Source organism: Lepisma saccharinum, chromosome 12 (genome assembly GCF_977018435.1).
Source record: "Lepisma saccharinum chromosome 12, izLepSacc3.1, whole genome shotgun sequence".
Classification (NCBI taxonomy): domain Eukaryota; kingdom Metazoa; phylum Arthropoda; class Insecta; order Zygentoma; family Lepismatidae; genus Lepisma; species Lepisma saccharinum.
In genome coordinates this window covers 16,130,113-16,156,094 of record NC_139240.1, presented here as the reverse complement: position 1 = coordinate 16,156,094, position 25,982 = coordinate 16,130,113, and the positions used below count along the sequence as shown (strand labels likewise).

General features: G+C 40.8%; 1 protein-coding gene across 1 annotated transcript; it reads right to left on the bottom strand.

The window, feature by feature from the left end:
* Window positions 1-9,624: 9,624 nt before the first annotated feature.
* Window positions 9,625-25,488, bottom strand: LOC145996245 (zinc finger BED domain-containing protein 4-like). The gene is made up of 2 exons (XM_083132667.1): window positions 25,418-25,488; window positions 9,625-11,011 (listed from the first exon to the last, which is right to left on the bottom strand). Exons 1-2 carry the CDS (start codon window positions 25,486-25,488, stop codon window positions 9,625-9,627), a joined length of 1,458 nt encoding a protein of 485 aa, XP_082988793.1.
* Between the last annotated feature and the right edge of the window lie 494 nt (window positions 25,489-25,982).

The window sequence follows — 25,982 nt, the reverse complement described above, 5'->3', positions numbered from 1 at the left end:
TAACTACTCTTATACAACTCTTTTTGCGTCTTCGAATTTCTTCTTGTTTCAGGAAAAAATAATACATGCAGGCTCTATAAAAATCCCCCGTTCAAATAGATAAAACGTTCACTCTCGAGAACTAATTCACATGTTTATCACTAACGTAACCATTAGGAAACTATTGAAATGTTAACTGATATAACTGCAGATGAAACAATACTTACAGCCACTAACGAAATATCTATTCTTGTGTAGCCTCACAGACAACAAGTATCTGGTGAGTCATTCACTCTTGCTGACTACGGGCGAAGGTCACTGAACTAAAGGGTGGTGGCAAGCAAGCAGGCTTGTGCTCTACCAAAGACGAGGTCACGTGTTCCAGTTATCAATGGCGTACGAAATAAGGAGGAACACAGCTATCTGACGTATGTTTTGGTCCCGTCATTGCACGTAGACAGTGGCGTATGCTGGTTCTAACGAGTGGGTAATCTCCGACCTTTTGATCCTCAAACTCCAAAAGTTTCCGTGCAATTTATGTCACGCTCCATATTGGATTTAGGAATATTGTGTCGGAATGTTTGTCTTATTGCTACGATCACAATCAATTAATTCTCGTTATTGCAGTTTACTATACGCGTAGAATTTCAAATAATAAAACAAGACAGTATTATAAAGCTATAAAAAAACAGCCTGTGAAATATAAAAATGAAAGACGTGCACTAGTGAAATAAAAACCCGCAATATTAATTTAAGTGCAAAATTCAACTTACTCCAGGACCCGATTACTTGTGCTGTACTACATCCAAAGCACGCTGTTTGTCCAGTTGCACGTCAATACGTGTCTGGGCGAAAGATTGCAGCTTAACAAAGGAAGTTATGTGACTTTTGGATTTTTCATGTTTGGCACAAGTGTTGCAAAGATTACAGTCACGCGTCCATACATTCTTTTCAGCCCCGAAAAGTAAGCACGGCGAACAAAAATGCAAAGCTTATTAACACTTATACTTCCTGTCAACCATGGTGTTTTGTCATAATTTGCTTGCGAAAATGCCTCACATATTCCCGATTTTGTCTTTGTGTGTAGAAATAAGTTCAAGCGATGACACTGGCCTACCTGTATTAACAATTTGCAACTTCTCCTGAAAAGATCTTGTTCCAAAAGGTTTCACCAGCAAATCTTGTATCACATCCATTACCCTTTAACACAGCACTATCACGACAAACACTAACACCTAAATAAATAATAAACACGAAGCACAGCACGAAGCCAACGACTACACGCATTCAGTTTCACGCGCCAAACTTCTGTTGTTGTGTTCCTGGCTCAGAATGAAATTCCCTATGAATAATAAAAAAAATCCCTTTCCGAGCTCGAATTGACAGGTTTTTAAAAGTTCGAATCATTGCAGGTCAGAGTCAGAATTTTATTTCGGGATGGGGATCATCCCTTATTATCAGCCGCCACATAAATTTGAAACAGTGGGGTTAGAAGTCCTGAAGATGAATCTCAGATTATTAGAACGTATTAAGCAAAGTGTTTAATCCTGCTAATGAAGTAAAATGAATTACCACTATACACTTTTTAAATTAGATATTTGTAGGATTTCGGGGAGGGGGGTTTCCCTTTAAAAAAATATTCAGTTCCGTGAGATAAGTATTCTCGCTGCTTTTGAAGATTAGAGAGGAGAAACAATCACTATTTTTGTAAATACAAGGATGGGGGGAGTCAGCAAATAGGTGCTTTAATTGCTTAAGCCTTGAATTTTAATTCAGTTTGCTTCATCTTCAATATTTAAGCTTTTCCCTTTTGATAAATTTATGTTCAAGTAACAGAAATCAGCAAGACAGAAGCAAATGTAAAGTGAAAATTAGCGTAGAATTGGTTTGCCCATGGTATTCAGTTTTCCTGTTCTTCGCACTCTACCGGGTATGTTTTCCCTAGTTGAGCGGAGGGAATGTTTTCCCTAGTTGAGCGGAGGGAACGGAAAAGGCTCTCAAGGTTGAGAGTGCGACCGGTGGACTCTCACAAGAAGGAGCTTACCCTGGGCACGGAATCACCGCGCCTGAAAAGCAGTGTTTCCTCCCCCTCTTTCCTTTCTCCTCCCTCCTCGCCAAGGGTTGTAAGGAAAGCGGGAGGAATGACGTCAGGGTGAGATTCCCTGAAGTCATTCCACCGGCTGGAGAAAGGTTCCCGGACATTCGGTGGCAAACGATTGGAAGTATTCGCGCGCTGGAAGCAAGGAAATGTATGCATCGAAATTGGTTTGGAAGAATATTGCGAGGAAATGTATATATATATATATATATATATATATATATATATATATATATATATATATATATATATATTAAAAAAAAGAAATACAGCCGGGTCATCTGCGATTACCTAGATGACCCAGAGTATACGCCGCTGCACGTAGAACACTTTATCGTAGTGGCCTTGAAGTTCCCTCAGGGCACTCCTACGTAAAGGCTTCTGAGCTAGAAGGATATCTTCCCCATTGAGTGGAGGAAAAGTGGGTGCGTATAGAGGTCCCTCAACTTTCGTATTCTGTTTCATTTCAGAACCCGTGCTGTATCGTCGACTTAATCCAATCTATCCGATGTAGGTTTTAGGTTCTGTTTCTGTTCGGTTATTTCATGTTGTCTTCCTGCTTATGTTATTCGCGACGAAGGCTCTGGATTCGATAATCTGGACAATAACGGGATTGTGTTGGTTGCTTGATTTGGTGTCTTAAGTTCACTTTATGTCCTGTTAGGCTAATCGTGAATGGACCTACAGTTTAAAGGGGGATCCGAACCACTATGTTCCTCCACCGAGTATCGAACCCGGGATCCCTTAATTACAAGGCGCCCACGATCCCACTCCGCCATCGGGGATTGTGTTCGCAAAGAATGAATCAAATTTGAGTGATATGATATGCAACCATTGGAAGACTATTGAAAGAAAAGCTACGGGAACCTGCCAGTTTTTCTACTGCAGACAGGAAACCATAAACATGCAAGAGAAGCTTATATTCTATGAAACCTGACGCTATGTGCTCGAATACTGGCTATATATAATCCATAGAGGCATAGCAACGTTAAACAACCTCTTATATGATACATATAGGTTTAAAAAGGTCTAAATACAAAGATTGTGTGCGCCTCACTGATCGCGTAGTGGTAAGGCCTTGTAATCAAGGGGTCTCGGGTACGATACCAGGTGATCGCACATAGTGGTTCGGATCCCACTTTAAACTGTATGCATTTCAGATTAGTCTATCTGTGCCGGTGACTCAGTCGGTAACGCGTCTGACTACCATGCTATAGGCCCCGGGTTCGATCCCCGGCCGGTTCAAGCCCGGGAACTTTTCTAACGTTGGAAGCGGCCCCGGCGCCCACCCAGCGTCGAATGACATGGATACCTGGGGGAAACCCTGGGGGTAAAGGCGGTCAGGGGCGTGATGCTGATCACATCACCCCCCACTCACGAACGAATCAAGAAAGTATGGGGCGGCGTGATGCTGATCACATCACCCCCACTCACGAACGAATCAAGAAAGTGTGGGGCGTTACCCCCACACCCCCTATACGCCTTCATGGCGTAGCGCTAAGCACAGGTGAGAACTTTACCTTTTTTTTTTTTTGCATAAAGTGGACTTACAACAAAATTTAAAATTGCGATAAAGATTATGATAAGGTATTAAAGAATTGGGTCTAACACATTTTTTTATTGTTTACCAATGACCTTGTTAACGGTGGAAGCGGTCCCGGCGTCTACCCAGCGTCGAATAACATGGGTACCTGGGGGAAACCCTGGGGGGTAAAGGCGGCAGGGGCGTGATGCTGATCACATCACCCCCACTCACGACCGGATCAAGAAAGTGTGGGGCGTTACCCCCACACCCCCTATACGCCTTCATGGCGTGGTGCTATGCACAGGGGAACACTTTACCTTTTTACCTTGTTAACTAATATTCTTAATTTCAGTTTCAAGATGAAATCGGCTACGAAATAAAAGGAGTGGGTTCATATTTCTGTTACGAAATTCCACTTTTGTAGTAGACCTGTGCCACACTAAGATGTGACATAATAAACAAATCTGAGACACTTTCAAAGTATTAAATTGCTATCTACGTATTTGGGAACAATCTTTCAATATAATACTTTTTTTGGACGCGTCAAATCATAGTATTTAATTCCTGTTTTAGCAGCTTTAAGAAACCTGATTTTTTGGGGGGGTTACAAATGCCCTTTCTGCTCCCGTCAAGTTACGCCTATGAAAAAACAGGAATTCAAAGTAAAAGACTGTCCCGACTAAATCGGGAGACACGTCTGATAGATTTACAATTGGGAAAATCATAATTAAGCGTGTAGTTGAAAACAACCTATTTTCATATATTGCATGCAGCTCTACTTTTTCTGCAATGTGGATCAAGAACTGGGGACGTGGAGAAGCACAACACTCCACGTAACCAATAGTCACGTGACCCTCTTTGCTTTCCTGTCATGTTGACCTTCGCGTGGAACACATTTCTCGGTGTTAAGACAGGCAAAATCACCCGATCATCGAAGGGTGCAATATGTGTTGCCTACCCTCCTGCATTACTTGCTCCTATTAAAGCCTTATGGGGAAGAACTTTTTTCCATGACTGTACTCACGATGTCAGTCACCATCAAGGTTCCGGCTTCAAATAAAGACGTAAAGAAGACATAGGCAGGCCCATAGACGGGAATTATCATGTGTCTTGGGTGGGGTGGGGGACAAATCCTAATTGGAACAAAGAAAAGATGCGAAATGTTGTTTGTTGGAGTGTCAGATGTGACCGATAACTTTACTATAGTAGTATTACAGTTAGACATACAATTATAGAGATGCTACATTAAAATCTAAAGTAACGGAACAAATCAATCTCACTGATAGATACCTCGCATACGTCGTACAGCTTCATGTTTGATGTTTACATATATTCTTAGAAGTATTCTAACAGTATTCTAATAGTACTGTATTCCTTAACAGTGTTTTCAAATTTCCTTTAATCAACAGTGGAGGCGAGTTCTTGCTCCCATACTATCCAACACAATTGGTCGAAATTTTTAAAGTGGTGTGACCATTATGTAAAGCTTTTAAAAATATAGTTCTGATCAGTTAAAAATTATTTATTACGATGTAAACTGCCTTTGGTGCAATATTAGGATGAATGAAATACTAGCGAATAAGTTGAAATTGAATAGTCTAAAACGACAAACATAATTTATTTGTGACAGTAAGCCTTTTTTCGGTATGAAACAAAAAAGTAAGACATTAGTTGTTATTGATTTGTGCATTATAGTCGAAATATTACACCTGAGAAAATTTACCAGAGTATTGCGAAACTGTGTCGAAAGATCATGCGCCGCTATAATTGGTTTCGTTCTCTAACGCACCAATGCGACGATTACGAGATGAGAGATTATAAACCATTTTTTTGACTGAAAAAGCAGGGTGCGACGGTTAGTTAGAAGAAACTCGGGACAGGGATTAAAAAGATTTGACTGTCCCAAAAAATGTGGATGTCTGGTAGACTTGCATCAATTGTTATAAAACTACCTGGGTACAATTACCAAATATGGCACACTGGAGCCTGCCTCCCTCTGCGAACAACCCATTCATTTATGCAAGGACGAAATAGAATTCATTATATTCGTAAATTTTTATAGCTTCACATTAAAACGTATCATAGTTCTAGGAAAAAATGGCCCCATTGCTGACGTGGCTGGACATGAAGTTCTTTATCAGTCGAACCTCTAATTCTTTTATTATTATTTGAGATTCTTTAATTCTACGTTTATACTCATGTAGGCTCAATGGGGCAGTATAAAATATGTAGGCCCCAGCATATAAATCCAGCGATCTATTGATTACAAAATGATAGTGTAAGACAACGCATTGTCATGGCAGACTCGGTGGACGAACGTGTTGAGTTCTGGATTAACGAAGTTACCACCGAAAGTACCTGGTTCAAATAAAATCCATATCTTTTCATGACACTTTGCGATAGTATCTTCATCAAAATTCATCTGATCATGGCTCATCCTCATCGTCGCGATTAGCCAAAAGTGGCAGAAATGCAATGCTAATTATCAAAACTGCAAATACAGGCAAAATTCGACACAATCCTTTAGAGTAATGAATATTCATTGATAGGAAAATAAGGGTTATAGGGAACGGATTGATATGTACCAAAAATGTTCGTTATAAAGGTAAAGTGCTCCCCTGTGCTTAGCAACACGCCATAAAGGCGTATAGGGGGTGTGGGGCTAACGCCCCACACTTTCTTGATCCGGTCGTGAGTGGGGGTGATGTGATCAGCATCACGCCCCTGACCAACTTTACCCCCCAGGCCCCAGGTAATTCGACGCTGGGTGGGCGCTGGGGCCGCTTCCAACGTTAGAAAGGTTCCCGGATTTGAACCGGCTGGGGAACGCACCCCGGACCTTTTGCAGGGTGGTCAGACGCGTTACCGACTGAGCCACGCGGGCACAAATGTTCGTGATTATAATCGAAATATGAGGGAGTTAAGTATGGATTTATAATTTTGAAAAATGGCACTTTCAAGCAGCTCATCTTACTGAATAAAATGCATTTGGCCTACACGAAATTAATTTTGATGTAAAATTGAAATGTGCTTCATTTTCTGTTAACAAATCAAGGATCTTACTTTTTTTGAGTGAGGAAACGCGTATCTCATCCTGTTGTGCCTAAAACAGATTAATATTGACTGAAACTGTGTTCAATATCGCATGAAGTGATGGGAGTATATTTAAAATAATTAAGGGATTTAATCGCGAAGTCTTAATCTTGTATTCTCTATTGTTGGTAAGAATGTAATTCTAAAAAAATGCATTTTCAATTGTCAAGATTCAAAATAAACAGAGACTATAAAACAAACAGAATACAAATGAACGGAAAACTTTAGTATTTAATACAAGAATGGAAAATGTAATAATTGCTTCAATGGAAAAATGTTTGTAAAATTGAAAATTATATGTAAAAATAACAAAAATATGTAAAATGTGTGCCAAATGTAAGTATGTAAAATAAATATAGCCCTTCTCGATTCGATTTCCGAGATTCGAAAAGATAATAGAGAATGATTGATTGATTGATTTAGTTTATTTCACTTCGCGTTTTATGCCTCTTGGCTATTTGGCGAAGATGGGGATGAGGGATGAAATGATGAAATTGATGAATGGACATTTACAAACAACCAAGCCCGAGCGGGATACGAACCCGGGACCCCTAGCGTCGCAGCGCGATCTGCTAACCACTCGGCCACCGGGTCCGGCATAATACAGAATGACATTGATTTTAGCATCATATGTAGATATGTATTTCCATGTAAATCCGTTCCCTTAAAGTATGAAAGTCTTTATTTTGTGAAGTGAAATATCAATATCACAATAATTTGATTGAACGTTATGAATCACGATTAAGCTACTTGAGGAAACTTCGAGAAATACGAAGATAAGTAATTTTTGTCGCAATTCCCTGCAATGATATATCTCTCTATTCGTACATTTCTTATTTTACGCCGCATTTTTGTCTCCCTAGACAAATCGTGACGATGAAAATGAACGGTGATTAGATTAAATTGATGAATGGAAACTTACAAAAGAACATCCATGTATACACTGGGACTCGAACTCGGAAACGTCGGTGGGGAGAATGTGAATGTGAGTCAACCACTGAAGACGCTCACTTACAAAAGTCGCTTGCAATTTCTGCTGCAGAGGAAACAAAAGTGAAAACATATTAGATGCTGGCTGAAGGAAGTTTCAGATCATAATGCTCCTCATAACATTTAATCTTTTCCCCGCAAATATAACTAGTGCTTATTTTAAATGAAAGTAGTTTTCACTGACTTTGTATGAGAACTGTTAGATCATTAGTCTATATTATTTTTTTAGCCAGTGGTATCGATTAGGGGGTCGTAGGGGACAGTTGCCCTCCCCACCTTTTGTCACTTTTGCCTCTGCACTATGCTAAACCTTATCTACCAAGGGAAAGTAAACTGTCCTTACCCCACCCCTCTGTTTTCGAACCCCGTCGCCGCCCCTGATTTTAACGGGTTTAAAGTAAGAATATTTTCATTTCAGAACAGTGCTATTAACATAACATTTTTACTCCTGAAGGCAAGAAATGAAGCGTGTTGTGATTTTATATATTGCAATATCAAAGAGAGTGGATAAAGATAATTTTCAGGGTTTATTATCAGTACTGCTTTTTCGAAGTCATAAATAGTGCTTGGGAAGGAATGAAGATTAATTTTCCCCCAAAATACTCTGGCAATAATAATACCAAGGAAACATGCAAACCAGCAATATTAAAATAGCAAGACTGCCCCTTTTTACAATTGTACGTTTATATCAGTGGACAGTATCAAACGTCATATAATTATTTTCAGGGACACGTTCCTAGCTTCAGAAAATGTTATCTACAGCAACAATTTGAATATATCCCTTGGTAACACAAACTTTTAACGTGATAAAAGTTTCTCTGAATTATACCTTGTTTTGTTTGATTCTGTAGATCTTTTTATTTATGCCAAAAACTTTCTCCATGGATCAATCCAATAATCAAAGTAATATTGCAATGAACATGTACGAACTATTTTTAGCACTGTAAGCATTGTTCAGAGCAATAATTATTCACATCTTCTGCTCAATTCTAAGTGGCAGTTATTCAATTACAACCTGATCATATACAATGTAACAAATCCTTGAATTGAAAAATATTACTTACATTACATACTTGGATGGCAATCAGTGATATTTTTTATCAATTATCCAATAACTAAAGTAGTGTTTTAATAAACACGTATTGTAAACACTGTAAGCATTGTTGAGCGCATTAATTATACACATATTCATCTCAATTGTAAATGGTAATTATCAAAATACAACCTGATCATAAAACTACATGAAATAAATCCTTGAAATGAAAAAAAAAAAAAATACTTACATTACATATTTGAATGTCAGTCAATGGCATTTTTCTTCTCCATTATTATAAGTTGAGAGTTGATTAGAATTTATAACAGAACATCTACACACGCTTTAATTACCAACACATTTTTCTCAGTCATCAACACTTAACATTTTTCTCTCCCCCCTGTTACCATTTAGAAACACCAGTATGTCTACATTGCTGGGTTTAAGTCTATTTCTTCTTTCTGAAATTATCTGTCCAGCTTTTGAAAACTCTCTCTCAGAAGCCACTGATGTCGCTGGGATGCTTAGATATTTGGTAGCAAGTTTGTACAGATGAGGCAGTGATTCCTTATGTCTCTTCCAAAATAGTCCAGGACAACTTTTCCGGCTTTGGTAGGGCTTGTCAAAGTACTGTTGAACCATGACACTTGCACCTGCAGCAGGTTCTGTTAAGTTTTCCAGTTGGGTTACTTTAGAATCCAAAAAGTTCCACAGGTCCAAAGTTTCCGAAGCTGTTTCTATTTCAGGTGAAGATTCTTCAATCTGCTCCACAATTCCATCTTCACTAAATATTGTGTTGAGCTCTTCGGTCAGTCCTTCAATAGCAAGATTTAAATTTGTTTCGCTGCTGAATGCTGCTTTCTTGAATCGAGGGTCCAGTAAGGCAGAACGTGCTATAGTCTTCACTTATTCTACCTTTCCGAGCCTGATGTTGATTTGTTCAACTAAACTATCTTTTAGTTTTTCCCCCACGTTTGTTTTTGTGTTAGTGTGGTTAATTTGATGGAGCATGCCATTAACCAGGGGTATTATCTTAGATATTGTGGGATAGTTTTCCGCAGAAACTTCTCTGGTCATTATTTCTAACGGTTTGAGCAGCTGAACCCATTCCATGATAATCTCCCACTGATCAGAATTTAAAGGTGAAGGACTTCGAGGCAATGACCCCAAAGCAGCAGAAAGTGGTTCTTTAATTTCTATGAGTCTCTCCATCATAATTAAACTTGAGTTCCATCTGGTTGGAACGTCTTGTTTCACTTTAAGTTCCTTACATCCTAACTGGAATTGTAGAAGTCTTAACTTGTCGGCAGCTACAACACTGGATTTAAAATGAGCCACTATAGAGCGGCAATTCTTCAAGATATTTTTCAGATCTTCACTACTTACAATAGCACGTTCTACAGCTAAATTCAATCTGTGAGCTACGCAATGGATATTTTCAATGTTCAGTTCCCTAACAGCCGCGGTAATATTGGAACCTCCGTCCGTTACAATCACAGTAACTTTGTATTTTATATGCCACTCATTCAAAACTAATAGGATTTGTTGAGCTAAATATTCACTTGTGTGACTCTCATTAAGTTGTTTCGTTGTAAGCACAAAAGACTCCAATTTGCCTTGATTTTCATTAAAATGGTGTGCAGTTACTGTAATGAAGGAGACGGTATTCCTTGAAGTCCAAATGTCTGTTGTAATGGAAACAAATGAAGTTTGGTGCAGCGAGTTCTGAATTTTTCTCTTTGTAGTTTCGTATAGTGAAGGAAGAATATTGGTAGCAAGTTTCTTCCTGCTAGGCAAATTATATCTTGGCTCTAATTCTTCAATTAACTTTCTGAACCCCTCGTCTTCTACAATGGAAAGTGTCTGAAAATCTTTTGCTACCATTTCACCCAAAAGAGAATCGATTTTCTTGATTTTCGCTTGTGAAAGATCGACCTTCCTCCCTTGGAAGCACATTTGAATTTGTCTTGTTGTTCTGTGGGAAATACTGAGGGATAGCTGAAGCGTAGGCTGGCTGTCGGGAGCAGACATATGTTGATTTTGTGAAGTAGAGGCACATTGTGGTGTAGAATAAGGGGCGGGAATAGATTGTGATGAAAGTTCAATTTCCGAGGTGGCGGAAGATGACGCCGTAACTGGGAGAGTTTCTGTTTCAATTGTTGGTTCGTCTGGATCTACACAGAATCTTCTTTGTCTCAAGCTGCTCTCAAACTCGGGTATGTGTTTGCGTTTTAAGTGTTCTCTTAAGTTTGATGTGTTATTCGATCTCTTCAGTTCCTTTCTGCACACACGGCTGAAACCAAGCCTTTCTTCTCAAAATATTTCCACACATCTGATCTGTGTTGTCTCAACATCGTGGAAGTTAACACTAAAGCACTAACTGCACATCAACTAATCTGCTTGTACGTAATAACACAAGAAACACCACACTTTGAAAGAATTCAGCACATAAAAAAAAACAGACGCAATGCTGACTGAACACAATGTTCGACCAAACTCGAGCCAGATATCTCATGGGAAGAGACACAAGCCACTGGACTATTCGCTGTACGTCGCTCTCCACTATATTGAGAGTTAAAAGTTGAAACCCGGATCCATGGAGGTAGTGTTACCCCCGACTGGTAACTGTCGAAGTGTTTGTTGCAAATGACAGCAGTTTCGTAGAATTTCATGGTTGACAGATTTCGGCATTTGCTTCATCCTCACACTGAACTCTTTTGCATTCCTTCCTAGGAAAGTTAAGCCCCAGGCTATTTTCACCCTTACAAAGAGTCTTGTAGTTCTTGGAAACATCCGTGCAGTATGCAACCGAAATTTCCAAGTGATATCTGGGGAGCAGTGATGGGTGGTGGTTTGAGCACCTGTCAGGCATGCATCCAGAGAACAAGCTCCATCTCTTTCAATTACTCAAATTCAGTTTTTGCGTACTGAATGATTAGGGGTAGGAAGTTGATGACATATTATCTTTTTTTCTGGGCTCTGAAGACAATGCCTAACCTAATAGTAGTCCTTTTCATTTCAGTTAGAACAGAAGCAGAAAACATTGTTGTTGTTGTTTTCATTTTTATTTATTTATTACTATTATTATTATTTGCATGTTTCGGCTTTTTTTGTTTTTAGGTCATTTTTCAGTATTTTTTGCCATCTTCAGTGAATTTTTCACCATCGTGAGGAAATTGGGAAGCTACGAGTGAGTAGCGTAATCCGGTCTCGGAATTCTCCTTTAACGGCTGGAGGTTCGACGTGCTGACCCCACGTTACTACATTACCGATTGAAGAAATCCACACCTCTAGGTAGGATTGTGGGAGGGAGACTGGCAGTTGGGAGATAGGTGAAGGCTCTTCGAGGGCTGTCGCGCCATGAGTTATTATTGCATTTTTTATCACCTTTGAAGGTTTTTTCTCCTTCCCAGTTGTTTAATGAACTTTTAGTGCATTTGCTGGCATAACTTAGAAACATCAATTCACTGACATGGTATTTTAACAAGTACACCATTAATCGTAAATATGGTCAAGGAAAAAGCACAGTATTGTTTTTAACTGAAATCTTTGGCAACGAATTTTGTGAAACTAATTGTGTTAAATTTACTTTCCTTCCAACAAACTTAAAGGACTTTGGGTGAAGCCTACTTTGAGTTTTGTTTGAGACTTGTTTGGTTTGATATTTGAAAATTTGGTCTAAACCAAATTTACCTTATTATGAGACTTCATCAGACACACCAAAAGGATATCTGCATATTATTTATAGATAAGTCATACAATTTTCTTAGTAATTACAAGGTCAATCCGTTTGCAGGGACGTGAAATATTAATTTTATTTCCACTCAAATTCGGTACTATTTTTGTAGTGCAAGTCGGTGTTAGTTCACTGCAAAATTCGGTTTCATTAATTTTAAATCCATGTTATTTTAAAATATGATTTTACTGTTTCATTCCTTTCTTACTTACAAATACTTACAAATTTTCACATACAATAAATTCCGTGGTGCTGAGCTGCAGTGGTCTTATCAGTAGGGATTGTGACTGCCACTCGGGTTCGGGTGGGTGATCTAAGGTCGGAATTTTTCCCGCCTTGTCTCCGTATAAAGCGGCTTCGGGGCTCACCCATCCTCATGTTAATGGACAACAGCCGGAGTGTGGTGCTGATCACATCACCTCAAAAATGGCCGAGATCGAGAGTGTGTGGGGCTCTCTCTGTCTTCATGGTACGGCGCTCTTTCTATATGCTTGGGGAACTTTACCATAGGTAAGTGATGTAAAGTTTAGACAATCGTAATTTTAATGACAAAAACAAATATTGAAGGATGTTTATTATTATAGAAATGACCAAATTTGATACAATTGTAAAACTGATTCATGTCATCGACCACTAGATACCACTTTTCACTCTCCGAAAATATAATTTTCAAAAATTGTTCCTTTAATTCACATTTTAGTTTACAATAACACGGATGGCTTTCCACATCTTTTAGTAAATGTTCACAGGGAATAACAATGGAGCTTTTATATCATTTGGATACTTCTATTGTAGGAACTGAAGGTACAGGTGTTTCGATTTTCTTGTATTGAGAAATGTAAACTTCATACGAGAACTACAACTTCATTCAGGTTGCTCAGTTTTTCCTCCACAGATTTGGAATAAAATTTCATTTGTTCCTCTCAAAAGAACGGCAAGAGACTCTCAGAACTTGTAGCGCTCCAATTAACTCGCTTTAAGCAGAACTGTGTCCCCAGTTTATGTTGCACATTCCACGGCACTTTTCGCCTTAAAGTAAAACATTTGGTGTTTTCCTGAAAAATGCCACATTTCGCATTATTTCGCGATTCCGAAATACCGAAAACCTACCTCCCTAATTTATCCAAATACATTTAAACACTTCATTTTGTTTTCCTCGACTTTGAATGTTATCGCTATAATGAAAACTTGACACCCATATCAATTAGTAATAATTGTGATAATTCATGTTAAAATGCAGTTTCTGGAGGCTCAAAGTCGAGGAGTAAAACAGGAACAAGGAACGTTGTTCGTCTTAATGACTTCTATACGCTGTGAAAATGTGTAAGTTGAACTCTATATATGTGTTTTTTATGTTATATATTTCTAGAAGAGACTGACATTGCCGAGTTGCGGCTCGTCATCATTATGTAGATGATTATTGCTTAATTTTGCATAAAATTTAAATTTCTAGTACTAAAGTTACAACATTCATAAATGGTTAAGTAAAGTCAGTTTAGCTGTTCTAAGTTAAAAGTCATACTAATTTCATATTTTTCTTAAATTTTAGATCTTCTATTTACTTTTTCGGAAAATTGCAACATTCTTAGAGAGTTAGTGAGTGATCTTTTGTTGTACTTACATTCAATCACCCCGTTTCTCTACAGATATTTAGGAACGCTGATTTTGTTTATTTTTGGAAATACATTTTAACGATGGGCATTTTTATATTTCCTATAGTTTTTCCTATTGTACTATTTGAAGACTGCCTCCGTGGGGGAGTAATTATCACAGCGCGCTACGACGCCAATGGTCCCGTGTTCAAATTCTGTACTGAGGATGTGTGTTCTTTGAGTGCCTCTTCATCAATTTCATCATATCATCCACATCTTCGCGTTTATACAAAAGTAGGGTAAAAACGAAATCAATAAATTAAATCAAATCAAAACTATTTGTCCGACACGAGCATATTGGAATATTTCAACACAACAAATACATTTCCAATTCTATCAAACGGATATACTGCTTGGTCTTGTGGAGTGTTGAATTTATCGAGCACAGTCTACTTTACGCTTGTACTTCCCAACAAATTCCCATTGTTTGTACTGCTTCCCATAATCAATGAAGACATGACTGAACGAAACTACTCTCCGAGTCGTTCAGGCCACATTCTCCCCACCTGCATGTTCCGAATTCTCAAAGAGCTTTACCAGTAGGCGATCGCAAAGAAAGATTCGTTATCTCTTAACAATCACTCTTCGCAGTGCTTCTGCTAAACACATGTCCTTCTTGCAGCAGGATACCTTGATGGACACTGAACTGACGCATTCCAAGAGAAACCATGTGTCAGATGTGGTGTGGCACAACCAACGGCAAAAATAATACTAGGCATTTCCTTATTGCACAACATGCATGTCTTGTTTTCAGGTATGGAATTCTGTTGATATGAAGCACATATTGTCCTCCACTTTTTGACATTTTTATTTAAATTCGTGATCATAACATTGTGGAAAACAGACTCAATGAAAACGGTGATGTACAATTCGCCTAACATATGTTTTGCCGTTGGGTGTACAATTACACACCCCTGACTTCACAAAAACTCAGCAACACAATCGCTAACACACGTCGTACAGCTTGGTGCTTGCTTACATTCAATTCCTAAAATTATTATAGTAGTACTATATTCCGTAAATTAACAATGTTTTCAAATTTCCTTTAATTTTATTTAACGAACAGTAGTGGCGATTAAGCGGCATGGGGGGAAGTTGCCCCTCACTTTTTGTCCCCGCATTACAGTTTTTCATCTCAGATTTTATGTCAAACTTTTAGTGGGGTCAGGTGAGACTATTATGTGAAGCTTTCTTTAAGCTCTCCGGCTAATTAGAAGACATTTATTACTATGTAAACTGATTTTGGTGTAAGATAAGGATCTACGGTATCCTTGTGAATAACATGTTAAAATTAAATAGTCGAAATTTACGCACATCATTTTTGTGTGACAGTTAGTGAACATTTTTCCTGTCTGAAAATGAAATGTAAAACATTAGCTGTTATTCATTTGTGCATTACAATCGAAATATTTCGCCTGAGAAAATTTACTAGAGTATTGCGAAATACGGACTTAAAAAATGTAATCTTATTGTCCAAAGATCATGCCTCGCAATAATTGGTTTCGTCTAACGCGACAATGCGACTATTACGAGATGAAAGATTATTAACCATTTTTGGACTGAAAAAGCAGGATGCGACGGTCATGCGATAAAATACATGTTTTTTTTAATGCCAAGCCTTGTCTACCAAGAAAAGTACACTGCCCCCCCCCCCTTCCCAGTTTTGGTACCCAATCACAATCACTGCTACTGTTTATCAATATCATTCACCAACCATGATACTTTTATATGTAGAAATAATATATTCTGAAATTAAGTGATATTTATTAGCAATGAATGAAGAACATGTCTGAATGTGAGTTAACCAAGAAAATGACATTTTTCATTGCCACTTAAGTCCGAAGAAACTCGGGACAGGGATTAAAAAGATTTGACTGTCCCAACTAAATCTGGATGTCTGGTAGACTTGCATCAATTGTTATAAAACTACCTGGGTACAATTACCAAATATGGCAGACTGGAGCCTGCCTCTCTCCGCGAACAACCCATTCATTTATGCAAGGACGAAATAAAATTAATTCGTCAATTAGTTTGATAGGTTTTATATAGCATCACATTAAAACATTTCATAATTCGAAGGGGTAAATGCCCTCATTGCCCCTTGATTACGCGGATCTACATGGCTTTCTTTGTGAGTTTCGATTCACTAATTTCTTAATCGTCACTCATCATCGTCGTCGTGTTTACTCAAAAGTGGTAGAAAAGCGACTCTAAATAAAAATTCGAATACTATAAGAGGCTTCAATACACCCTTCTCAAGTAATGAGTTGCTGTTTTAAGTCCACTTTATGCACACTAAGGCTAATCGGGACTCAACCTACAGTTTAAAGTGGGATCTGAACCACTTGTGCCTCCACCGGGTATCGAACCCGGGACCTCTTGATTACAAGGCAATGACGCTACCACTGCGCCATGTGGGAGGTCCTCTCTCAAGTAATGATTACTTTCCGGTTCGAAAATAAGGTTTACAACTTAGAAGCAATATCATAATGTAAAATGCCTATTTTGTGTAGTGAAACAGCAATAATGAAACAACTTGAAAGAACGTTACTCATACCTGATGATTATTTGTTACAAGTTTCTGCAGTAAATAATCCTATGTCTTTCGTTATAATTTTCCAAATTTTTAGTCGCTTTTCTGTCTCTTTATGCTAATCAGGACAAAGAGAGAATAAATGGTGATTAAAGAAAATTAATGAGTAGAAACTTACAAAGGAACACTCCCATGAAAGGATTCGAACCCGGAGTCGTGATTGGCGGATAATGTGAATGGCCACTCAGCGCAAAGTGAAGATCAACATACAAGGTTGTATTATAGCGAGTGCAGCAAGTTTGAGATTGTACTTTACAGCGTAAAGTTTAGTATTTGCTCCAAGAACATAATTAGTGTTCATTTTTATTAAAACTAATTTTCCCTTGCCTTGCGTGAGAACTGGTTGATTTTAAACTATATTCTTAAGTTTGACATTAGTTTTAAGTTTAAGAATATTTTCATTACGGTACAATGCTTTTAAGATAAGATCTCTAGTTCACATGAAGGCCATACATTGAGATTTAAATATTGCGATATCTTTCTTGCACCACTAATGATACCTAGGGATGGTTAGGTCTTTGAATTCCAAGAAATTCTCCAAGTCCTGAATGCGTATCTCTTGAGAAAAGACACCATTGTAAACAACAAATAGCCACATGAATGACTACAGCAGGGGCACCTTTCGCTTTCAATTTGGCATGCTGTGAGGCGGTACCGGAATTTTCCAGTCACTCACCTTTCCAAGAAATTAAATACACCTAGGCCATTCTCCTTCGCATCACTTCTTAGCGATAAGCCCCCTCTACTTCAGTGGTCTACGCTTCGTCTGGAAACGGAATCAGAATCAGTTGTGTTCGATTTCCACTGATATTAGTCGGAAATAAAGTCGATTTCGACTGAAATTAATCGTGTGACTATTTCGACTAATATTAAATGTGAGAAAATTTACTAATGTTGCGAAGTACTTACTTAAAAAAATAATTCTCTGCGTCCAAAGATCATGTGTCACTCTAACTGGTTTCGTGATCTGATGCGTCAATGCGTTAATGCGACGATTGCGAGATGAAATATTATGCTTTCATAGTGTTAAGCCTTGTCAATCAAGATAGAATCCTCCCCCTCCCCTCAAGTTTTGGCACCCAATCCCATCTATGCTTGAGGGCCTCCCCGATGGCGCAGTGGTAGCGTCTTTGCCTTGTAATCAAGGTTCAATACCCGGTTGAGGCACAAGTGGTTCCGATTCCACTGTAAACTGTAGGTCCAGTCCCGATTAGCCTTTCTGTGCATAAAGTGGACTTAAAACATCAATCAATCAATCAATCAAAACCATCTATGTTTGACTATCAATTAACCAATCATGATAATTAGATGTATAGAAAATGATATATTTTTAAATTAAGTATGTGATAGCAATGATACTTATAATGAAGAGCATGTCTGAACTCCACGAACTCTCCCTCAGAGTGCCCAGACATAAAACACGGAGCAAGGAAACTTTCCACACTGCAACGCCCAGACTCTCGCTCATACAACGTTCAATATTCCAAAGGCTACCGAAACAATTCAACAACATCTCAAACCAAGTAGATATATTCACTGCATATTCGTCTTTTATCACCAACTTGAAAAACATTGTACATAAGTAATGCATTGTGTAAATAATCTGTTTACCTTGGTACTGTCTTGTCTTGTTTATTATTTATATTTTGTTTATTTTCTTTTCTTTATTATAATTTTTTAATTTTTTGGTCTTGTTTAGTGTTTAATGTGTTCGTTTTAACACCAGTGTACTTTTTACTGTTGTTTCTTTCCGGTTTAAAATGGCTTCTGCTGTACTGGAAATTTCAATAAATAATTAAATGAAAAAAAAGACATTTTTTCATCGTGAATGCAGTTCGAAGAAAGTCGGGACGGGGATTTAAAACAAGGACACTCTGGGCTGAATCCGGGCGTCTGATAGATATGCATCAATTAAACCTTTCAAGGTTATAATAATAAAATTATAAAATAACCAAATATTGTAGACTGCAGAGTCCTGGAGCCTATCTCGCTTCGCGAACAACCCATTCATTTATGTAAGAATAAAATCGAATTTCTTGCAAAATCTGAAAAATCGTCAATGTTATTTTCGTAGGTTTTACAGCTTCATATTAAAACATTTCATAGTTGGAGGGGGTAAATGACCCCATTGCCCCACCCCTTGAGTATTAGGCTGGACATGGATGTTCTTTTTGATCAATTCGTCCTCATCGTCGTGGTTACCCAAAGTGACATACATCCTCTATCTTTCTTTATTATTATCCTCATTTTACATCGCTTTTATGCCTCTTTAGGCTAATCGGGATGATGAGAATGAATTGTGATTACAGGAAATGGCCCCCTCCATGTAGGACCGCCTTGACGGGGCGAGGGGGCTTAGTAGGGAGGTCAATTTCATCTCATCATTTCACCCATTCTTCATATCCATATCTCACGTTTTTCACCATTCCATCACGTCATTCATCTCCATATCTTTGACCTCCCTCTAAGAAACTAAGGTAGGGAGGTCATTTTCATCTCATCATTTCGCTCATTCTTCACATCCATATCTCACGTTTTCACCATTCCATCACGTCATTCATCTCCATATCTTTGACCTCCCTATAACTAAGGGTCCTGCTAGAGGAGACAACCTCGATAAAAAAAACCTATCCCAAGGTGTGAGTTGCACGTGCCGATGGGACAGTGTTGGCTGCAGGGGTAGGTGCAGTCGCGAACGTGGCCTCGGGGATTTCGGTTTGGTCCTCGAGTAGCCTCAATTTTTGGGGGTAGGCCTTCCTCGGCATAGAGGGCATGTCGAGGCGACAATTTATGGACCCTCCTATATAAATTTATTTTGTATATGGGTACAAAAAACAACTCAAACGGGGGGAAACCCCCAAAACGAGCGCAGCCTTCGAGCCCGCTCCAAGTAGTGGAAAAGACAAGTAACGTGCCACGTTACCTTGTTATCAGTATTGATGAGAAGACCGATAGTAACGATGTTTCTGCAACAACAAAGAAACACGGAGTTGCTACATTGAAGGACTTGTCACCATTCCTTATCAAGAAACAGCTAGACTACGCCGCTGGTTCCGATGTTCCAGAAATAAAGAAGCTGAGAAACGGGAGTCTACTTATCCAGACCAGCACAGATCGCCAGACCAACAACCTTTTGAAGTTACGATCTTTGGGCCACTTCACTGTTAATGTTGAACCCCATCGTCAACTTAACAGTAGTAAAGGTGTGATTCACCACTGGGATCTGCTAAATGCTGAGGAGGAAGAGATCCTTGAAGCACTCTCAGACCAACATGTCACCGCAATGCAGCGAATCAAGACGCGAAAATCCGGAGAACTTGTGCCAACTGCTTCGATTATACTAACATTCCAAACGACCACTCTCCCAGATATTGTACGGGCTGGATATTTGAGACTTAAAGTCCGGCCATACATCCCTAACCCGATGCGATGTTTCAAATGCCAGCACTTTGGGCACACTCAGCCTTCCTGCAAGCCCACTACCGCCCTTTGTGGTAAGTGTAGTAAGCCTGATCATGGGACCGAACCTTGTTCTTCAGGTCCCAAATGCATTAACTGCCAAGGCGAGCACCCAGTCTGGCATCGTGACTGCCCCTCTTTCCAACAAGAGAAGAAAATCAGAGAGTTGGTCGTCACAGAGAAAATCTCTGCTGGCGAAGCAAAACAACGTCTCCGTGAAAGCATACGCACCACTTTACCTGTGCCATTCGCTACAGTTGCTGCACCTGCTCTTACCCGTCGCAGTATAGGGGTACAAACCAGCGACGTGTCCACTCAAACTACAACGCTTCCCGTAGTAGCCCGCCCTGCTTCGAGGAAAACAGCAACCACTCCTCGCTCCACAGAGAAGAAGTTCAAGCAGGTGCATAGCAAGGATTACTTTCTCAAGTCCAGTAGCTCTCCAGTGAGGGTGGCGGCCACCACCCTGAAACTTAAGGCGCAGCTGAAAGCTGCCCGGCGGGCGCTCAAAGCACCCGCCCCCACTCCCCCTTCTTCATCCCCTTCGCCCTCTGTGTCCTTACCCGAGGACATGATACAGGACGAAGCCGCGGATGAAGAATTTATCAAGGTGACAGGGCCAAGAAACAGAGTACGCCTCAAAAGGTAACTATAATACCTCCCGCTATGGCTTATTGTCTCCAATGGAACCTTAACGGTTTCCGTATGCATCTCGAGGAACTGCAAATCTTAATATCTGAATTTGACCCTGCCATCATATGTCTCCAAGAGACACATTTTCGCCCAAATGAATCAGTGATTCTCAACGGATACACGCTTTACCGCACCGACAAGCTTCCTGAGGGTCGTCGTGCACACGGTGGTGTTGCAATCGGTGTTCGAGATAACATCCACTCAACGCCAATCTTCCTCACCACCCCCCTCCAAGCTGTCGCTGTGCGGGTCCATCTACCACAGCCAATATCTGTGTGCTGTGTCTACATCACAAGGGAGGAGCGATTCTCTCTTGAGGACCTCCTTGCTATATTCGAACAACTTCCGTCTCCTGTAGTTCTTTTGGGCGATTTTAATTCCTACCATTGTTTGTGGGGCTCCGTTCGTACAGAACCCCGGGGTCAAATTGTAGATCAATTCCGTGAGGCATCAGATTTAACGTTGCTGAATGATGGGACTCCCACATATTTCAGCCCTTCCTCTGGCACATATTCTGCGTTGGACTTGTCCTTTTGCAGTCCCAGCCTTGCTCCTACCACATCTTGGAGCGTTCATCCTGATCTCTGTGGGAGTGATCACTTCCCTCTCACTCTTACCTTCGAACATCTTCAGCAATCACGTGAACAACACCCTCACTGGAATCTCAGTCGCGCAGACTGGGAAGCCTTCGAGCGTGCAGTGGACCTTGAAGTCGATCTGGCGTGGACTTTACCACCAATCGACGCCTTAGATGTATTTGTGTCAGGAGTGCATGATGCTGCACGCACCTCCACTCCACATCCCAGTGGACCTGCGAGGCGACCCCCAGTCCCCTGGTGGACTGCGGAGATCGGTGCAGCCATCAAGGACCGCAATCATGCTCTCGATCGATTTAATAGAAACCACACTGCCGCAAACCTCGAGCAGTTCCGCATTAAACGTGCCCGTGCCCGTCAGCTCATTCGAGCCAGTAAGAAAGCGTGCTGGGTCCAATACGTGTCTTCTCTGACGAAGCAGGCTTCGTCGAAAGCCGTTTGGACCAAAGTACGTCGCATCCAGGGGGTGCATCTACTCCTCTGAGCGCTCTGGAGCACGATGGGACGTTGTACACAGACTCCGGAGACATAGCTAATATCTTGGCCACGCACTTTTCTGGTGCGTCTAGCTCTGTAAATTACGAACCACGTTTCCGCCGTGAGAAGGACCGTCAGAAACGACGCCCTCTCGTTTTTCGAAGTCATAACACCGAGCCATACAACTCTCCATTCACTGAACGGGAGTTCGATCAGGCACTTCGAGATTCTAAGAACACAGCTCCTGGAGTGGACAAGATCCACTATGAGATGCTTCGTCATCTGCCCATTGGAGCCAAATATTTCCTTTTGGCGGTATTCAACAGGCTTTGGTTGGAGGACTCTTTCCCCACTTCCTGGAAAGAAGGTATTATTGTTCCCATCCTGAAACCAGGTAAACATCGCACCGCGGCCTCGAGTTACAGGCCTATTGCCTTAACTAGCTGTGTGTGCAAGTTGATGGAACGCATGATCAACAAGCGTCTCACCTGGTTTTTGGAGGAAAACTGCTTGATAAGTAATTTTCAATGTGGTTTTCGCTCCAACCGTTCCACATTGGACCATCTGGTTCAGCTGGAAACACACATTCAGGATGCATTCCTCAACAAGGAACATTTAGTTGCAGTTTTCTTTGACCTCCAAAAAGCATATGACACAACGTGGCGTTTTGGCATCCTAAAGCAGCTCCATTCTTGGGGCGTGCGTGGCCATATGGCGTACTTTATTCAAAACTTTTTATCTGATCGTTTTTTCCGCGTACGTGTTGGGAACTCCTTTTCGGATCTTCAAGAACAAGAGAACGGTGTCCCGCAGGGCAGCGTATTAAGTGTGACTCTGTTTGCCATAGCAGTGAACAGTGTTATGGCGAGCATTGTTGCCCCTGTACATGGTCTTCTGTATGTAGACGACCTCACGATCTTTTGTCGCTCACGGAATCTCGCGTCAGCTTCTCGTCAACTCCAACTGACGATAAACCGTTTGGTTGAGTGGTCTTCCCAAACAGGTTTCACCTTCTCATCCGAGAAATCCGTGTGTGTTCACTTTTGTCGTCAACGTACATGTCATTTCGATCCTGACCTGTACATGGGGAAATCTCCCCTGTGCTTCGTGAATGAGGTCCGCTTCCTGGGCCTCATTTTCGATAAGAAATTAACATGGCTACCTCACCTTCGCCAGTTAAAGTTCTCTTGTCTTCGAGTTCTCAACCTTTTACGTGTTTTATCCCATACTTCCTGGGGTGCTGATAGGACGGTACTGCTTCGATTGTATCGTGCACTCATCAGGTCGAAGCTTGATTATGGATGTGTTGTGTATTCTTCTGCCCGCCCATCTAGACTTCGCATCCTAGACACCGTCCACCATGCTGGTATACGTGTGTGCTCTGGTGCTTTTCGGACCAGCCCTATCGCCAGTTTGTACGTAGAGGCATCTGAGCCGTCGCTGTCTCTGCGAAGACAGCGGCTGGTAGTGAACTACTTCCTCCATCTTCACTCGATGCCTTCACATCCCTCATTTCACTCATCTCAGACATGAATAGGCTGGAAAGGTATAGGCTTCACCCTAGTGTCACTAGACCATTTGGTGTTCGTGCAGACGAGATCCTGTCAGCACTTGGTGTTGACAGTGATCTTCCTGGCGTCTCTCCACTCATTCCGCCTCTCCCTACCTGGGAGTTTCCTGCACCTTCCATCGATTTTTCTCTAACTGCTCTTCCAAAAGCAGAAACACCAATGGTTGTATACCAGCAACGGTTTTTAGAACTTCGTGCGAAGCACCCCAATTTTAATGTGTTTTACACGGATGGGTCCAAGACAGTGGAATCAGTTGGTTGCGCTTTCGTCCTAGACTCTCAAAGTTCCAGTTACTCGCTACATCCTGCGTGTTCCATCTTTACGGCAGAGTTATACGCCATTCTAAAGGCACTGGACTTTGCAGACGTCAATGGTCTGAAGAAAGTCCTTGTGTGCAGTGATTCGACCAGCGTGTTGCAGACCCTGGATTCGCCGAATTCCCGGCATCCAGTAGCGCAACGCATATTCAGACGGCTTGTGTCCTCATCAGCCAGTGCGGATGTACACTTCTGTTGGGTCCCTAGCCACGTGGGCATCCAGGGGAACGAAGCAGCTGATGCTGCCGCCAAGTCTGCTGATGCATATGGCGACTTTCTCGTCCACCTTTTGCCTGCTAGCGACCTGCAGAACGTGTTCCGTTGTCGCCTTCTTGACACTTGGCAGGCCGAATGGGATACGGAAACGGGGAACAAGCTTCACGATATTAAGCCCACCATAGGTGCTTGGCGTTCCTCATCCCGTCCCTCTCGGCGAGAAGAAGTTATTCTTACCCGCATGCGTATAGGGCACAGCCGTCTAACGCATGGTCACCTGCTCCAAGGGCTGGACCCTCCGTTGTGTCGTGCTTGTAATGTTATTTTAAGCATCCGGCACATTCTCGTTGAATGTGTCGATCTTGCTTACCTCCGGCAGACTTTTAACCTTTCCGGCTGTTTGTCATCCCTCTTGGGTGATGACAGCAGTATTTTATCCCATGTTTTTAGGTTTTTGCGAAGAGCTGGACTCTTCCACCGTCTGTAAGGAGGTTTTTAGTTTGTTTTTTCTGACTTTTTAATGTGTCGTGTTTGTCTCGTGCAGGTCTCTTTACAACCTTGCACTTTTAGTTTTTTCCAAGGGGCTATCTACACCCCTTTTTTAAATTTTAAGTCAGAATTTTAGATAAGGGGACATTTCCCCGTATACATAGAAGGGTGCGAAATGGCCTTAAGTGCCGACGCACCCACAAATTTTAATTCAATCAATCAATCAATCAATACAGGAAATGGATGAGTGGAAACTTAGAAGAAACACCCATGTCCACCACAGGATTCGAACCCGGAGCCGTAAAAGGCGTGAATGTGAATGAACCACCCTGCGCGCTCTGCCACCGATGTTGCTGGCAAATTTGTAACCCATAAGGGGCAGAAAGGTAAATTAACATCTAGCGACTGCAGCAAGTTTGAGATCGTTCTGGACAGCGTATATTTTAGTATTTGCCCCACGAACATAATTAATGTTTATTTTTAATTAAATTAATTTTACCTTACCTTGCATCAGAGCTGGTGGATTGTAAACTCTCTTCTTATATTCGACCGGTTTTTTAAGTTTAAGAATATTTCCATTCCAGTAAAATGCATTTATCATAAACCCTCTAATCCATCTGAAGGTCAGAAATGGATAGTTTTGCTTTTAAAATGTTGCGGTGTCTTTCTTGCACCAACAATGTGCACTGGCCTGTGAATACCAAGAAACTCTCGGAACTATGAATGTGTATCCCTTCAGAGAAAACAAAAATAGCGACATGAATGACGGTAGGCATCGCCCCCCTGGAGGTAGGGGGGGATAGAGCTACAACAGGGTCAGCTTTCCCTTTGCATACCAGCTCTGTCGCGGCATCAAGGGATAAAAGATTCCAGTCACTGACCTTTCCAAGAAATACCTACCTGATTTGCTTCCCTTCTTGACAATAAGCCCTCTGCTCAAGTAGTCGATTGTTCGTCTGGAAATGACACATGTTCGGTTATTTCGACTAATATTAGTCGGAATGTTCCCGACTGAAATCAGTCGAAATGTTTCCGACTAATATTAGTCGAACGACTAATTCGACTAATATTAGTCGACTAATTTTTTCAGTCGACTAATTTTCATTAGTCGATAATTTTTTCGATGGTTTTAATAATCGACTAATATTAGTCGACTAATGCCCATCACTACTTACAATATGATAAAATGCTCACTCGTTTATCTCCAGTGGCATGATGGGGGTCATAAAACTCCATTGGCCCAGTATTTCTAAAAACAAAATGAACGTCAAAGGCAGAGAAAGATGGCAAATGAAGACAGACTACAGAAAAAAAGTATACGTAACATCCCCCCCCCCCTTCGAAAATCCTGGGTATGCCAGTAGAGCAACGGCACGACATGCCAGAGACCCTGGTTCGGGTCGTGGCAGAGCCTGAAAATTCCGCTAAAAGATCTACAAATCCAACATCTTCCTGCTTTCTCTTC